Source organism: Sphaerodactylus townsendi, linkage group LG06 (assembly GCF_021028975.2).
Source record: "Sphaerodactylus townsendi isolate TG3544 linkage group LG06, MPM_Stown_v2.3, whole genome shotgun sequence".
In the NCBI taxonomy this organism is placed as follows: Eukaryota; Metazoa; Chordata; class Lepidosauria; order Squamata; family Sphaerodactylidae; genus Sphaerodactylus; species Sphaerodactylus townsendi.
The window spans coordinates 20,945,409-20,962,439 of record NC_059430.1 but is presented as its reverse complement, the minus strand read 5'-3'; the positions used below and the strand labels follow the sequence as shown (position 1 = coordinate 20,962,439).

General features: G+C 47.1%; 1 protein-coding gene across 1 annotated transcript in view; it reads right to left on the bottom strand.

The window, feature by feature from the left end:
• Positions 1-1,942: 1,942 nt before the first annotated feature.
• The window catches only part of PDE3A (phosphodiesterase 3A), a 324,658-nt gene continuing 309,569 nt past the window's right edge, over positions 1,943-17,031 (bottom strand). The window contains 4 exon segments of the mRNA XM_048500668.1: positions 1,943-2,502; positions 6,832-7,072; positions 8,795-8,950; positions 11,570-11,773. Of these exon segments, the coding sequence (XP_048356625.1) occupies positions 2,267-2,502; positions 6,832-7,072; positions 8,795-8,950; positions 11,570-11,773 (837 nt within the window). The 3' untranslated portion in view covers positions 1,943-2,266.

Genomic DNA, 17,031 nt, shown 5'->3' with positions numbered 1-17,031 from the left:
CCTCACCGCGGGGCGGAGCACCAATGAATAATTGGCCTAAGTCTTTTTGCTGAAGCTTTCTGGCCCCAAACTGAACCTGGTTGGTGACTTCCGAAGGATGTTCTGGAGACGCCTGAAAGTTTGAAGTTCCTTCAGTATGAATTGGAAAGCCCAGACTTGGATAGCCCCAGGCTAGCCTGATCTTATCAGATCTCAGAAGCTAAGCAGGGTTGGCCCTGGTTAGTATTTGGATGGGAGACCACCAAGGAATACCAGCGTCACAATGCGGAGGCAGGCAATGGCAAACCACCACTGAACGCCTCCTGCCTTGAAATCCCATAAGGCACAGGTGCCAAACTCGTGGCCCTCCAGATGTTATGGCCCACAGTTCCCATCATCCCCTGCCAGCATCATGCTGACAGGGGATGATGGGAACTGTAGGCCATAACATCTGGAGGGCCACGAGTTTGACACCTGTGCCCTATGGGGTTTGCCATAAATCAGCTGTGATTTGACTGAACAAAAAGGACAAATGCTTCCACCCTGAACTCTAGCTTGCCCACTACTGCTAACAACCTTCCCAGTGTGCATCTCCAAGAAAACCCTGGAGGTATACTTGAGGATTAATTCTCATTTCACGCAGGGCAATGAGGAGATTTCCAGGGGAACACTTTGTGCATCTCAGAAGATGTCCCCGGATCAGTGCAATATTGGGGTAACAGAAAATGCAAAAAGTGATCCCCAAAGGCAGAAAGTTTGAAAATCAGGACTACAGAAGACTGGATCCTGTCATACCCCAGAACAAGCCACAACCAAGGATCTTGTGTTGCTCCTACTCGACAGTAAACGGAAGGACAAACTGACATTCCATGAGTTCACAGCATATACAAAATCACATGATTATTATGAAAGGACACAGTGGGAGGGAACCACGTAACTCCTTCCCCAATACATTCAGTTTCCACAGTCAAACTGGGAACGAAAAAACCTAACTTCCCTCACCCTCCATGTGGAGAAGTTATATGGACGCTGGATGCTATCAGGGAGTGCGCAGCCTTCCTTTTAAAAAGCCATGTAGAATGTGACCAATGAGAACTGCTGACTGACTACAGGATATTGGTGGCACTCGCAGTGGAGGGACGGACACTGCTTTGGGCTACATGGTCCGGGCTCTACTGCGTTGCTTAGAAGAATGAGAAGGCTATCAGACAAGCACTGCAAGACAGAAGAGGGGAAAAAAGGTTTGATCTCCTTTCACAGACTATATTGAGGGCCTGTATGAAGGCTATTTTTGGATTGAGGGCAAGTCTTATTCATGAGCAATGACATAGCATTGGTGAGCCTCCAGGCGGGCATCAGCGAAGCCCCCCCACCCACCCACCCCGCTTCCACTATAGTCTGTCTCAGAGAAAGATGGTAGTAGGGCTGTCTATTCCTCAGCCACAGAACTCAACATGCCAGACTTTCTTTGTCATAGAATGCTCCGTCTGGGTCCTAGTGCCTACCTACACCTGCTCTCCTCATCCGTTTGAAAGTATTGGTGATAGTTGCTGAATGAACTATACATGCTCCTCAAAGTACCATGTTCAATAATGCTCAACATAATGGTTCTGACAAAGGCAGTGCATAAAAAAAATGAACGACCGTTCTCACATTCGTTCGGGACTATATTCTAATGCGGAAACACACCATTTTCTCGGCCACTGCACCTCAACCGGCTGTACAAACTTCTTTTTCTGAGACAGAGTGTATGCTTGAGTGGCACCGTCCTGCAGACCTTACGGATATTGCATTGATGCTGTAAAACACAAAGGGCAAGAACAAAGGACTTCCCCGCGGGGCGTGATTCCTGGGCAGCACATTCGTTCGCAAGTTCCTCCTCCCCCCCCACCCCCCACGATCACAGTTACTATATCACCGTAGTTCGTTTGTTTTTTTAAAAAAAGAAGAAATGCGCAGCTGATAAACCCAGGTTAATATTTATATATATAATATATATAATATAATATAATTATATATAATTATAATTCCCCACCCTGTACGAAAGTCTGTAAAAGTTGGTGCTGTTGCAATGTGAAAGCTTCTCGGAGCGTAAAAGTCTAAACAATGTACGTCACTGTTTTTCATTTTTAAAAAAGGAGGAAAGGGAAACAAAACTAAAGGGCCGGAGGTGCGTTATCATCCCATATTTCTACAGTGTTGTGTCTACATGTTGTGCTGGCTTGAAGGAACTGGTACGTGTGCTGTCCTCGTTTTCCAATACTGCTAAAAAACAATCCCACCATTGTCACTGACGTGTTTCCAAAGCTGTGTTTTCCTCTTCCCCTTTGGGCTTCCCTTTTTCCTCCTCCTCCTCTTTGATGGACTCAATTTGTTCTGAGGTTGGGTGCAACGCGGGTTGCTCCAGAGTTGGCTTTTCGATCCCAGCTTTCCGCTCTTCTTCCTCGATCACTTTCTTCCACATCTGATGGTTCTCCAGCAAGTGCTGAGTTATCTGGCAGTAGATTTTTCTCCTCTTTTTCCCTGTAAAACACCACCAGCACGTGAAACGCCAAGCAGCGGTTTGAGGCAAGGATACACAAAACATCAGAACGGGGACAATCCAAGTTATGGTGCTCTACCACTGACAGGATTGGGGTCTTTGATCTGACCTGTGTCCCATCTGACCTGTGTCCCATCTCTTTTGGCTCTAATTTTTGGTGGACTGTGCACCTAGTGTCAAGCTATTTGAGAATGTATTGAACTCAGCCACTGGATTAAAGAATTTCAGTCCATTATTGGCTGATTGTCCTACCAAGTGAGTCACTTAAAATAAACGTGCGTGATATTTAAACCAAAGTTTCGGACATCTTTGACAAACTGAAGGAAGCTTTAGGAAACTTCTGAAACATTCTGAAAAGAAAAAAGCCCTTTGTGCTAATTTCTGTTGCTGACGCAGATAAAATAAAGCCTTGGACACCAAACCCCACATTGGCCATTACTGATTCATAAAGGATCGCTTGATGAGTATACTTATTAAGAGGCTGAAAGCTAAGTGTCACTAACTGTCTCTTTTGGTAATGGAGTGGAATGGGATCAGACTGGCTCAAAGAGGGTCGTATTTGAATTAGACCAGTGGGGGCGAACCTATGGCACAGGTGCCAGAGGTGGCACTCAGAGCCCTCTCTGTGGGCATGCGTGCACAGAGTTCATCATGTGGGGTGTGTGTGGAAAATTGCCCCCCCCCCACACACACACACATCTAGGCTGGCCTGGGCTGCTAGGCACGACGTGTAGGTAACCCTGTTAAGTGCTGTTAAACCCCACTGATTTTCATGGGAAGAACTAAAGCGCAATCCTTTACCTGGGAGTAAGCTTGGTTGCTGGCAATGGGGCTTGCTTCTAAACCCTCCTAGGGTCATGATTCACCCATTTGAAGCAACGCACAGTTGCTTCAAAGCAAAGCCACCGACTACCACCAAGCTTACTCCCAAGTAATATGCTTTTTCTAAACTAAAACCTCAATATTCAGGTTAAATTACTGTGTTGGCACTTTGAGATAAATAAGTGGGTTTTGGGTTGCAGTGTGGGCACTCGGTCTCGAAAAGGTTCGCCATCGCTGAATTAGACTGTGCTTAATTGAGGCCAGAATGGTAGTGCACATGTGAGCGGGAGGGGGGGGGGGCAGGTACACTTTCCCAGGGCTGGAATTCCAAAGGGGTTTGGCGTGGCCTGTTTGCTTATTACGACGATGCGGTTAATTTACGTTATTTCACAAACAAAACATTGTCCTGAATGCTTCATGAGATCAGTGCAGACGGGATAGAGCAGCTCTGCGTCATAAGTTTGTCCCCAGTGCAGAGAAATGACGACGGGGACTCAATTGAAACCGTCTCTCTTAAATCCCGGTGGAACAAGCACCGAAACCCACCCTCCAAATTCTTCCCCCTCACATTCTTCAGACTGCCAGCTACCTTGAATGACGAAGCTCTTCAAGAGTTTCGGAAGAGGAGGAATGAATATAAAACCAGAAAACAAAGGGAGAATGGGACAATGTGTTGTCCGAAAGCAATGCGTGCGTAGATTAGCATTTGCAGGTGCTCTAAAGCAAGTTTGTGTCCGGAGCCAAATTACTGAGTCCTTGATTTTTTTTTTCCTTCCCCAACACAAACAAAGAGCTTTTTCTCTCTGCCGTAGTCCAAATCCAGCTCAGTTCCCAGTAGGGAGCCTTCAGGTTTATTCAGAAGAAACCTCTATTCTGCATTTCTCTCCATGTCAGAACATTCCACCCCCGGTTTCCTGGGAAATGCCCCCTCCGCGTTCTCCACAGAGATCATTTGAGCGTTTATTATTACACTTTGAAATTTTGCTAGGCTAATCATGACAAACCAATTCAGCTTATACCACTTAGAAGAAGAAGAGTTTGGATTTATATCCCCCCGTTTCTCTCCTGCAGGAGACTCAAAGGGGCTGACAATCTCCTTGCCCTTCCCCCCTCACAACAAACACCCTGTGAGGTAGGTGGGGCTGAGAGAGCTCCGAGAAGCTGTGACTAGCCCAAGGTCACCCAGCTGGCGTGTGCGGGAGTGCACAGGCTAATCTGAATTCCCCAGAGAAGCCTCCACAGCTCAGGCGGCAGAGCTGGGAATCAAACCCGGTTCCTCCAGATTAGATACACGAGCTCTTAACCTCCTATGCCACTGCTGCTCCTTAGGGTGTTTATGTCACCTAATGCAAGCTGTGGTGGGCTTTCCGGGCTGTGTGGCCGTGGTCTGGTAGATCTTGTTCCTAACATTTCGCCTGCATCTGTGGCTGGCATCTTCAGAGGTGTATCACGGAGAGAAGCTGGGATACAAATCCAAACTCCTCCTCTTCTTAACCAATCTGGGTGCCAGGTCCTGAGGCTCAGGCTCACTAGAAACTGGGATTAACCCTTCAAAAGGATGGCATGGTTTCCCCTTGCTTTGTAGAAACCCTCTTTATCTTTTTGGAGTGTATCAGTTTCCATACTCTGCCAGTCTTTGGGGGTCCATCTCCACCATCCATCCACATCACTGTCACAGAAAATCTGCCCCTTATCCACAACAGCCTCTGCTAGAACTGGATAATTCTGGCACACTTTTTGGGCACAGACAATTGGATTGCTCAGTAATCCACACAGAAACACATCAGAACTATCCATCCTCAAAGGAGTCATCCTGTTGCATCTCTGCATGAGTCAGTACCCTGTATTTGCTTTCTTGCTATTGGGAGTAACAAAGCGGGGTGGAGCTTTTCTTCTCTTTTTGTCGTCAAGTCAAAGTAACCCTACAGGGTTTTCAAGGCAAGAGATGTTTGGAGGCGATTTGCCATTGCCTGCTTTGCCTTGGAGTCACCCTGGTATTCCTTGGAGGTCTCCCATCCAAATACTAGCCAGGGTGAGCTTTCCTAGAAATGGACAATTCTTATCTCTACTTGCTTTGCAGGAGTACGATTTAACTAACAAAAAAAGGTGTACTTCAGCTCTTGGAAGAAACTCAGGCTTTTTCCACACGCCACGCTGGGGGTTGGGTCGGCATACATGATGCTGACCCAACCCCCCCGGGACCGTTCGCATGAACGGTCCCGGTAATGAAAGGGAAGACAGCGCCACGGAGCGCTGTCGTCTGATCGACCTACCTTCTCTGCGACTGTCCAGCGCGTCGCCGAGGCCAGGGGACACGCCCCTCACTGCCCTGCGCGACTGCTCCAGAGTTGCAGGGCAGGGGGGCGTGTCCCCTGGCCTCAGCGACGCGCCGGACGGTCGCAGAGAAGGTAGGTCGATCGGGCAAAGGGGGGGAGGGATGGCGCCTTCCAGCTGCTGCCGTTTGCACGGAAGCGGCTAGAAGCCGCTGTTTTCCAAAAACCTCACTCAGGGAGCGAGGTGGGAAAATGGCGGCTTCGTGCCGCTGGTGAGGAGCGAGGGCGGCACGGCTGCAAAGCAGCTGCACCCCCCCCATGCGAACAGCTCCCTGGGGACGGCATTTTTGCCGTCCCCAGGGCGCTGTATTTGGCCCGTGCGGAAAGGGCCTCAGACAGAAGCCCTTAAAGAGTTGATAAGCCAACATTGTTCACTGCCCTCAACATTAAAGAGCAGCATTTCTTCTTCTTCCCAGTTTGAATTTTTATCAGAATCAGCTAAAAATATATATTATTCTGGAAACCCATAGCATTTTTTCCAAGTCATACAGCTTAAAGTGATTTTTTTTTTATTTTCACCAAATTCACACACCAGGATCTCAGGGTTGGATCTTTCCCTTTTTGGTGACAAGAGGAGGCCGGAGTACCCTGGGATCTCCCAAAAGGATATGTTAGGGATCTTGGGACCTAGAGGGACAAACTCCATGGGGGAAGGAAGCTTCTGAAAGGAGGAGAATTGGGCGTGAGTAAGCTAAAAAGGTAGCCAGATCCAACCCACAGTTCAGAGTAATAGGACCATTGGTTTGGATTTTATTATAAGTGGAATGTTCACGATTTTTAAGAGTCCTCTTTGGCCAACGTGCCTGAACTAGTGGGACCCCACCTGCAGATCCAGAATATTTGGCTCTTCCTACAAAAAATGAACATGGCCCCCAAGGCTCTCCTGTCCAGACACTGCTCAGGAGTAGACCCCCCCCCCTTCCCCCTCAAGTTGAATCTTATTGTGTGTCCAAGAACATTCTCAGGATATTTCATTTCTATGGGTTATATCATGAAATGTTTGTTCTCTAAAGCAGCATTTTTGAGACAAAACAGAGATCCGTAAGACTGCAAAGATGGGATGCGTTATCCAGTCCTATGAGGCTCAGGGCGGGCTGAGAATTTAACTAACAAGAAAAAAAATGTGAAGTCCATCTGATTTCACAAATAACATACTTGATTCAGGGGTTTCACAGGTGTCCATTTCTGCTGCCTCTTCTTCTTCCTGTTCGTCGGTATCTCCCGACTCATCGTTGTCATCAATCCATTTCCCTGGCATCAGACCTGCTGAATCGTAGGAGTTACAGAGCGGTCCCACAATGTGAGAGATGAAAGATTCCTGAAGGTTCGCCAGTTGAGGAGCGGAGCGGTCCATGAATGGGCTGATGGGGAGGCCTAAGCTGGTTTCTTCATCCCCCTTCGAGATCGAGAGAAACTATGTTACTACTTTACTCCATGTAGCATTCAAAGTACCCGTCAGTGTTTCTACTGCTATACATATCTGTTGACTCACCTGGTCCCCCCAATGCTCCTGGTGAAAACCAGGAAAAGCAGAGACAGTGTCAGGGTTCAGCTTGCCCCAAACCAGTTGTCATCTCCCTCACTTAAAAAACAACAACCCTACAAGTCAAGTTGGCTGTAACTTCATGGTACTTTTCACCAAAGTAAAACCTGTTGCCAACAGTCCCTTCCTTCTTTCACTCACAGCAAGACATCGTTTCATCTCACCAATGCACCCCTGAATTTTGTCTATAACTCTACAGTGGGTTTGAATTGTGGTAAGTTGCAATGGAAGACAATCTGGAGGTCTGGGAAGCAGCATGTAACAAGCAAGGGCAACGAGGATGATTGAGGGAGTGGAGCACCTTCCTTATGAGGAGAGGCTGCAGCGTTTGGGACTCTTTAGTTTGGAGAGGAGACGTCTGAGAGGGGATTTGATTGAAGTCTATAAAATTATGCATGGGGTAGAAAATGTTGACAGAGAGAAATTTTTCTCTCTTTCTCACAATACTAGAACCAGGGGGCATTCATTGAAATGCTGGGGGGAAGAATTAGGACTAATAAAAGGAAACACTTCTTCACGTAACATGTGATTGGTGTTTGGAATATGCTGCCACAGGAGGTGGTGATGGCCACTAACCTGGATGGCTTTAAAAAGGGCTTGGACAGATTTATGGAGGAGAAGTTGATCTATGGCTACCAATCTTGATCCTCCTTGATCTCAGATTGCAAATGCCTTAGCAGACCAGGTGCTCAGGAGCAGCAGCAGCAGAAGGCCATTGCTTTCACATCCTGCACGTGAACTCCCAAAGGCACCTGATGGGCCACTGCAAGTAGCAGAGTGCTGGACTAGATGGACTCTGGTCTGATCCAGCTGGCTAGTTCTTATGTTCTTATGCTCTTAAGGCAGTATTTCACAATGTGGTCACAATGCCAAACATGAAGGTTGTTTTTACTTAGAAAAGTATGAAATTGGCAACTGAAACTTATTGGTTATTTCACCAGCTAGCTGTGATGGTAAGTGTCATCAAGTTGTAGCTGACTTATGGTGACCCTGGTGGGATTCTGAAGGCGAGAGATGTTCAGAGGTGCTTTGCCATTGCCTGACTCTGAGTCATGACCCTCGACTTCCCTGGTGGTTTCCTACCCAACTAGGGCTGACCCTGCTTAGTTTCTGAGATCTGACGAGATCAGGCAGTCTGGGTCATCTAGGTTAGAGCTATTTTTCACCAGCTACTTCAATAGAAATATTTGACTGGCCTGAGTTAGCATGTTGAATTGAATCATTTACAAATTTCAACAACTAGCATTTGGGCTCAATTTTAAGGTGGCCAAGCTGCTTTTTTCAGAATGCATTTGTGATCACTAGTCCTTGGAAAACTTTCTCTTACATTTGACTGCTTTGGGAATAAGAGACAGATTTACTACATTGGGGCCCATCAAAGGTGAAGGAAAGCAGATTCCTGCTGCTATGCCCAGGACCTAAGGCACAGGTGTCAAACTCGTGGCCCTCCAGATGTTATGGACTACAGTTCCCATCATCCCCTGCCAGCATAATGCTGGCAGGGGATGATGGGAACTGTAGTCCATAACATCTGGAGGGCTGCGAGTTTGACTCCTATGACCTAAGGCTACTCACTTGTTCATAAAATTCATTGACGATGCCCTCCGTCCACCGCAGATGCAAGTCTTTGTATTTTGCCGGTCCGTTGATGTCAGCCAGTTTGATGCACATCTGGCACACCAGCAAGCGGTCGTTCTCATTTGTCCAATCAATGCCCACATCGTCGTTCCCCTGGAAGATAAACATGAACAGAGTGGATTCTCTCATCTTTTTACAGCTTCATGTATCACTGATGCTGCCGCTAGGACAGTCTTCTTTACCTACGTTACCATTCCAATCATTACAATTACCCGGCAAGTATTGTTATTCCCATATGGCAAATGGCCAGTGAAAAAGTTGCTAAAGGCTATCTGGCTCTTTCAAAGTATCCCATTAGTAGCATTGACCTGAATCATTCGGGCCAGCTGATTGGCTGGCCAGCCTATCAATGCTTCCATCCATAGGGTTGGTTCCTACTAGTTTTTCAGTTCAGTCTTTCCGGATTCCCCTTCTGATTGCAGCTCATGGCCTATTAGGATGGTCTTTCTTCCCATGGCTGGTGGATCTGGATAGCTTTGTGATCCTTTTGGAGGACTCTTGACCTAGTCAAAGCCATGGTCAACTGCTGGAACTGGAAAATGGCACTGGCACCTTAGACGATCCTCCTAAACATCTTGCTGTACAGATCAGAACACACCAGCTCCACATTTTACCAAGGAACTGGCAGAGAAAAAAATGGAAGGGATGGTGACTAGAATGACAGTGATGAAAGATTTGGCTGATTCTTATCAATAAAAGGTCATATGAGCATCCAAGTTTGTGTTTTTGATGAAATTCCAACAGGTTACCTCCTAGAATAAGAGAAATGGTAGAACCCCAAGGGCCATCAAGTCCAACCCCTGCCATGCAGGAATACACAATCAAAATACTCCTGACAGATGGCCATCCAGCCGCTGTTTAAAACCCCCCAAACAAGGATGCTCCATCACCCTTTGAGGCAGCGCATTCCATTGTCAAACCATCAGGAAGTTCCTCCTAATGTTTAGGTGAAACCTCTTTTCCTGTACCTTGAACCCATTACTCCTTGTCCTAGTCTGTGGAGCAGCAGAAAACAAGCTTGCTCCATCTCCAACATGACATCCCTTCAAATGTTTAAACATGGCTATCATGTCACCCCTTAACCTTCTCTTCTCCAGACTAAACATACCCGAATCCCTAAGCTGCTCCTCACAGAGCATGGACTCCAGACCTCCTAACTCCTACTAGGGGGAAGAATGAGGACTAATGAAAGGAAACATTTTTTCACGCATCGTGTGACTGGTGTTTGGAATATGCGGCCACAGGAGGTGGTGATGGCCACTAACCTGGGTAGCTTTAAAAAGGGCTTGGACAGATTTATGGAGGAGAAATCGATCTATGGCTACCAATCTTGATCCTCTTTGATCTGAGATTGCAAATGTCTTAACAGACCAGGTGATAGGGAGCAACAGCCGCAGAAGGCCATTGATTTCATATCCTGCATGTGAGCTCCCAAAGGCACCTGGTGGGCCACTGCGAGTAGCAGAGAGCTAGACTAGATGGACTCTGGTCTGATCCAACTGGCTTGTTCTTATGTTCTTACTTCATGGTCCATGAAGCTACATCAGCTTCCGACTGAAGACAAAGACGTGATGTAGCCACAGAGAAAACACTTCCCTGTGCAGATCATTCATTTGTCATGTATATATTTCCTTTTCATATAAACATAAAAGCTCCGACTTCTCAGCCTTCATCCAAGTTTGTGTTGTGAGGCTCTGGGTCAGCACCAGAGCCAGGCGCAGCATCAGCAAAGGCCCGGGCCTCTTTGCCCTGTTGATGGTTGCCTGCAGTGTGGAACAAGGTACTGGCTAGAAGGACTGCCTGCATGATCCAGCGGGGCTTGCCTTGTCTCCTATTAGCATAATCCAAGTTCTGAGAATAGCACGTCTGATCTGCCATTTTAAAGGCAGATGACCCATCACCACTAAATGGCTGGAAGCTGTTGATACTCCCTGTGAATTCCAACCCTGAAAATTCTGTTCCTGACCATAGCCAGGGCTACCTCTACTGTCCTTCTACATCTCTGGGAAGCGTGGAAAGGCATCTGTAACCTTGTTTGGTGTCAGAAAACGTGGACTAGCGCGCAACGCGTTCTGCGAATGTGGCTGCTGTCGCCGTGGAGTCTTCATCCACTTGCTGGAGCTGCTGTCTACTGCCACAATTCGTTTTAATATTCTTTACTCATTGAATATTGGTGATACTGACTCTTTCAAATGATTGGAACGCAATAGGAGTGTTGCAGGTTTCGTGCCTTATGGACAATGTTTATGACATCCTATACAATGCCTTTGAGAATTTATTACTAAGTACAGTCCCATTACGTTTCTTAAGTTGCCTATGTGCCCTCATTATATGTTTTGTTATTACCTTTATATCCAGTTGAATATTACTGATCATATAAGCACAATATATCTTTATGAATAATCTTTATGAACGATTTATGAATTATCTATTGAATTTATACTCAAACTAATTGCATATACCAATTAGCTCATTGCCTTGTATCACTATACATACAGTCCATGTTTCTTAGGCTTGGCTGGCCTAAAAATTTTTTAGTATTGGTTTGACTGTATATATTTGCTGATCTGTTTGGTATAAGACAGGGCCATAATATTCCCTGGTCTTTGTCACACTGCTCACAACATGGTAGAGCTACTGTTTTTCTTCTATGGTTCCAGGCCCTGGCGATAAACATCTGTGATCCAAAGACACCTGGGAAATCAAGTTTACCTTGGCATTGAATTTAGCTACGAAGTCGAAGTGTTTCTTCAGATCTGTAGCCAAGATGGCCTCAATGACAAGGAATCGAAAGTGCTTGAACTCCACATGGTCCAGGTTGACCAAGAAGTTGTACTCTGGCCTGGACATGAAGAGGTTCCAGGCAGCGGCAGCGTGGTGGTTCTCCAGGACAGAGCGGTCGTTGTACAGAACAGCCTGGAGGAAGAAAGAATAAAACCTCTTAGCAAAAGGCACCTAGGAGCAGCAGTGGCGTAGGAGGTTAAGAGCTCGTGTATGTAAACTGGAGGAACCGGGTTTGATTCCCTGCTCTGCTGCCTGAGCTGTGGAGGCTTATCTGGGGAATTCAGATTAGCCTGTACACTCCCACACACGCCAGCTGGGTGACCTTGGGCTAGTCACAGCTTCTCGGAGCTCTCTCAGCCCCACCTACCTCACAGGGTGTTTGTTGTGACGGGGGAAGAGCAAGGAAATTGTAAGCCCCTTTGAGTCTCCTACAGGAGAGAAAGGGGGAATATAAATCCAAACTCTTCTTCTTCTTCTAAGTGTGCACATAGCATGTTATGAAGTCAGTAAGAACAAGATGACTTCTGGGGCAGATATTTAAAAAGACAGCTATTCTGGATGGTTTCCAAAATTTTTTAAGCTGGGCTGTGTTTATCCCGGACCACAAGTAAAAGAAGAAGAAGAAGAAGAGTTTGGATTTATATCCCCCCTTTCTCTCCTGCAGGAGACTCAAAGGGGCTTACAATCTCCTTTCCCTTCCCCCCTCACAACAAACACCCTGTGAGGTGGGTGGGGCTGAGAGAGCTCAGAAGAGCTGTGACTGGCCCAACGTCACCCAGCTGGCGTGTGTGGGAGTGTACAGGCTAATCTGAATTCCCCAGATAAGCCTCCACAGCTCAGGCGGCAGAGCTGGGAATCAAACCCGGTTCCTCCAGATTAGATACATGAGCTCTTAACTTCCTACGCAACTGCTGCTCAAAGAAGTTGATATTGAAGTTTCTCTGTATGCAGGTGCTGTCTGGGGGTTGGAAGTGGAACTGGAGCAAGCCGGATGGCCCCTCTGGCGCTACAAGTGCTACAAGCGTTGCTCAATTCAGTTGTGCAGTGGGTAACTGTTCATTCAATGCTTCCTCCTAAAAACCAGCAGCAGTGTGGGGAAAGACAGTGAACTGAAAATAGTTACCTTTGACAATGTAGGGCAGTGGTGGCGAACCTTTGGCACTCCAGATGTTATGGACCACTATGCTGGCAGGGGCTGATGGGAATTGTAGTCCATAGCAACTGGAGTGCCAAAGGTTCGCCACCACGGATGTAGGGGCTGAGCTGAGTGGCCCCCAACACTCCGGCAGAGTTGCTAGAGCTTGATTAAGCTTGCTCCAGCACATCAGCTACCCTCTAAGACAGTGACCTACTGGGAAATTTCCCTGCAGGTTAAACGGCTGGTCTGCCGCTGTCTGTGCGCGTCATGCAAACTGAGCACATTTGTACAGACTGGCTTATTTTGCTTCTGTTATTTTTTGGGGTGGGCCAAGAGTGACATTGTGATGGATGCCCCTGAAGGGGGAAAAAACAGCCATTCAGATGAGCCCATAAGAGTGCAGCTCCAGTATTCAATCATCTTCGAGAAGGGGGATGAGAGGTTAGAGAAGAGAGAGTAGGAGAAGAGAGAGTAGAGTTCTGGCTCAGGGAGAGCTCAGGCCTGGCTCAGGAAAAAGAGCAGGCAGACTGAAGGGATCCCTGCAATGTGGCAGAGAGGTTTATATCTATCTCTGGGAAAGAAGAGAGTGCTCGATTGTTAGGCCTGGTGATGAGCAGACGTTGTACAGTTTAGTCTGACTGGGGGGAAAGAGAAGGCTGTTGTGGGTGGAATCCTGCATTTGAGAGGGGATCCAACCTTGTGGCTAGTCAATAAAAGTCTGTTTGTGAATGAAAGCACTGTAGAAAAATCTAACTGCTTTCTGAAATTCTTAATCAGTTTACATTTTTTGTCTCAACCTTGTTTCTGCTTTGTCTACATCAGGGGTCCCCAAACTACGGCCCGGGGGCCAAATGTGGCCCCCTGAAGGCATTTATCCGGCCCTCCAGGCATGGCGGCAATGGCTCCATTCACGTGCAGGGGGGGCTCGAGGGAGAGGAGGAATCGGCCCCTCTGGCGCAAGGGGCTCGCCCGCCCCACCACCAGCACAAAGGATTGGGGGAGCGAAGAGGGAGACTCCTCTTCAGTCGGCGGGGAGGGAAGCAAAGCGGGTGTGGATTTCCTGTCCCTGGATGCCCAGGACGGCCCTGTGGCTTGGGGTGGGGGAATGAGAACAAAACGTGCTTTTGAGAGGACAGGTGACTGTTGAGCCCCAGTCGGGGCAGGCTTTCTATCTTGAGGCTGGGGCAACAGATGTTGCGCTCCCCAAAACACACAGTCACCCACGACTGCTTGAGCGAACAGGGCACTGAATCCACCTGGATTCCCCAGCCCCACGCCGTTTCCCGAGAACTGGCAGGGTCTCGCCATCTGCTTCTGCAGGGCTCGCATGGGAGGGTTTCCCACTGGGTTGTTGTGCCTGCAGTCACCCGTCTGCCTTCAGGCCCCCCCACAACCTGTGAATGGGGCCACACACCTCTGCTCAGTGCCCCTGCCAACAAGGCCAGCGGAAAGCAAGCAGGACGATCCCCAACCTCCACCCTGCGGGACCGGCTGGTAGGCGGCGAACGGGTCTCCGTGGCTTTGACTGTTGGGTCTGCTGGAGGGAAAACAGAGCCCTGGAGATACCCGCGGCCTTCGGGATCTACCAGATCGGCTCCCTTGGGCTCCTTTCTCCCCAACCAGCCTATGCAACAAGGCAATGCCCACAGGTCTGCTCTTTTTCTGTGACTGGAGTTGCTGCTTTCTAAACATTGCTGATCACAGGCAGGAGACATATTTGTGGATATTACCTCTATGTAAGAGTAGCCAACCTCTAGGGGAGGCCTGGAGATGTCCCAGAATTACAGCGGACCTCCAGGTGACAGAGATCAATTCCTAGAGAAAATGACTACTTTGGACGGTGGGCTCCCCACCCCAAACCCTGCCTTTCTCAGATTGCACTCCCAAATCTCCATGATTTTTCTGACCCAGAGTTGGAAACCTTACACATGGCAACGCCTGCTCCGCCCTTCCTTCTCGGCTACTCCATGTGTTGCTCTCAGGCTTTCTGTTCTGCCTCACTCCCATTGGCATCAGACAGGCTGGTGAATCGCTCACTGGCTGCTAGGGAGGAAAGAACCCAGGAAGATACCTAATCCTGGGTTAGATGGAATGCTTCATTGGGAAAGTTCTGCTTTTTTTTTTATAGGGGAAGGTACGCCACAGCCTCCCCAACAATATTTGGAGCCCACCCTGTACTTGACATACTTTGGTCACTGTTCTAAAAATAGACCATGACAGAAAGGCTGAAAGGTGAAATCAAACATTTTACAATCATTTGTGCCTAGGAATTTGTTCATAGTTTTTTTTAGTCCGGGCCTCCAACAGTCTGAGGGACAGTGAACTGGCCCCCTGTTTAAAAAGTTTGGGGACCCCTGGTCTACATGGAAACGTGTGCTACTGAGTTTTTCCTTTAAAACCATTTTGTAAATACATCAATAAATCTTCTTGGTTGTTTATATATTAATCCAGCCTCAGTGATCTCAATAATCTCCTAGTGCACCACAAATGTATCTCAAAGCAGTGAATCCAAAGCCTATACACTAGCAACTTGTAGAACACAAGGAAACTGAGGGGAAGGTTTACAGTTCAAAACAAAACAAGATCCCAACAATCTTAGGAGGCCTGTGTGTTCCCTCAGTGGGGAAAAAAAGGCTTGTCAGACATGTATGTGAAGGCCCAAATTCTGGTTAGCTGCCCCCCGCCCCCCCATGAACATTACTTGTGGGATTTCATTAGACATTTACCTATAAAATGTAATACTCATGTTTGGAAACTTAAACGTCTAGAACAGGAATCTTCAACCTTTTTTGATTCTGTGGGACACAACACAGTGGGCACAGTGACAAAATGGCTGCCACAAAGTGATTGTCCCTTAGATGGGACACTTACAATTAAGTGTACAGTTCTACAGAGGAATCATTGAGTCTGTCATCTGCACCTCTATAACTGTGTGGTTTGGTTCTGCAACCCAACAAGATTGGGTTTGGCACCAACAATAGCCAAACTTCCTACAACTGAACCCATTTCATTGGGTTTACAACCCCTGGTGATCTCAGAAAAGGAAGTGCAAGATCTATTTCACAGACAGAAGCCTGGAAAAGCACCAGGCCCAGACAAGATAACACCTTCTTGCTTAAAAGTCTGTGCTGTCCAATTGGCCCCCATTTTCACCCAAATCTTCAACAAATCACTAGAGATGTGCTATGTTCCTTCCTGCTTCAAACACTCCACTATCGGGCCCCAGTGCCTAAGAAGCCTTCCATCAAGTTAGAACTGAAATCGACTACAGACTCAGTTGCTCTTAACATCTGTGTGAAGTTAATGTGAAAACTTTTGAAAGGCTAGTGGATGTGTACCATTTGAAAACCATCCCGGATCCAACTGTTGGACCCTTGCAATTCTGTATTACACCGAAAGCAAATAGACGTCGAACAGACGATGCTGTTAATATGGCTTTCGGCACCTATATCCTACAGCATCTTGAATCGCCAAAGACTCTATGCAAGGGTCCTTCTTTGTTGGACTTTAGTTCAGCATTCAATACTATCAGACCGGATATCATTCTTCTAACCAAACTAAATCAGCTAGCAGTACCTGAGCATATTTGTAAGTGGATCACAAGCTTCCTAACAGATAGGAAACAGCAGGTGAAGCTAGGAAAAATTACATCAGACACCTGTAAAATGAGCACAGGGGCCCCCCAAGGCTGTGTACTTTCACCACTTCTCTTCTCTCTGTATACCAATGACTGCATCTCAAACGATCCATCTGTTAAAATACTGAAATTTGCAGATGATATAACAGTGATTGGTCTCATTCGAGACAACGATGAAACCGCATACAGACGGGAGGTTGAACAACTAGCCTCGTGGTGCCACTGGAACAATCTAGAACTGAACACACTTAAAACCGTAGAAATGGTGGTAGATTTCAGGAGAAACCCTCCCATCCTACCTCCTCTCACAATACTAGACAACACAGTATCAATAGTAGAGACCTTTAAATTTCTAGGCTCCATCATATCTCATGACCTAAAATGGTCACCTAATATCAAAAATGTCATCAAAAAAGCACAACAAAGAATGTTCTTTCTGCTCCAACTCAGGAAGCTCAAACTGCCCAAGGAGCTGCTGATACAGTTCTACAGAGGAATCATTGAGTCTGTCATCTGCACCTCTATAACTGTGTGGTTTGGTTCTGCAACCCAACAAGATCGACACAGACTTCAGAGAATAATCAGAACTGCAGAAAAAACAATTGCTGCTAACCT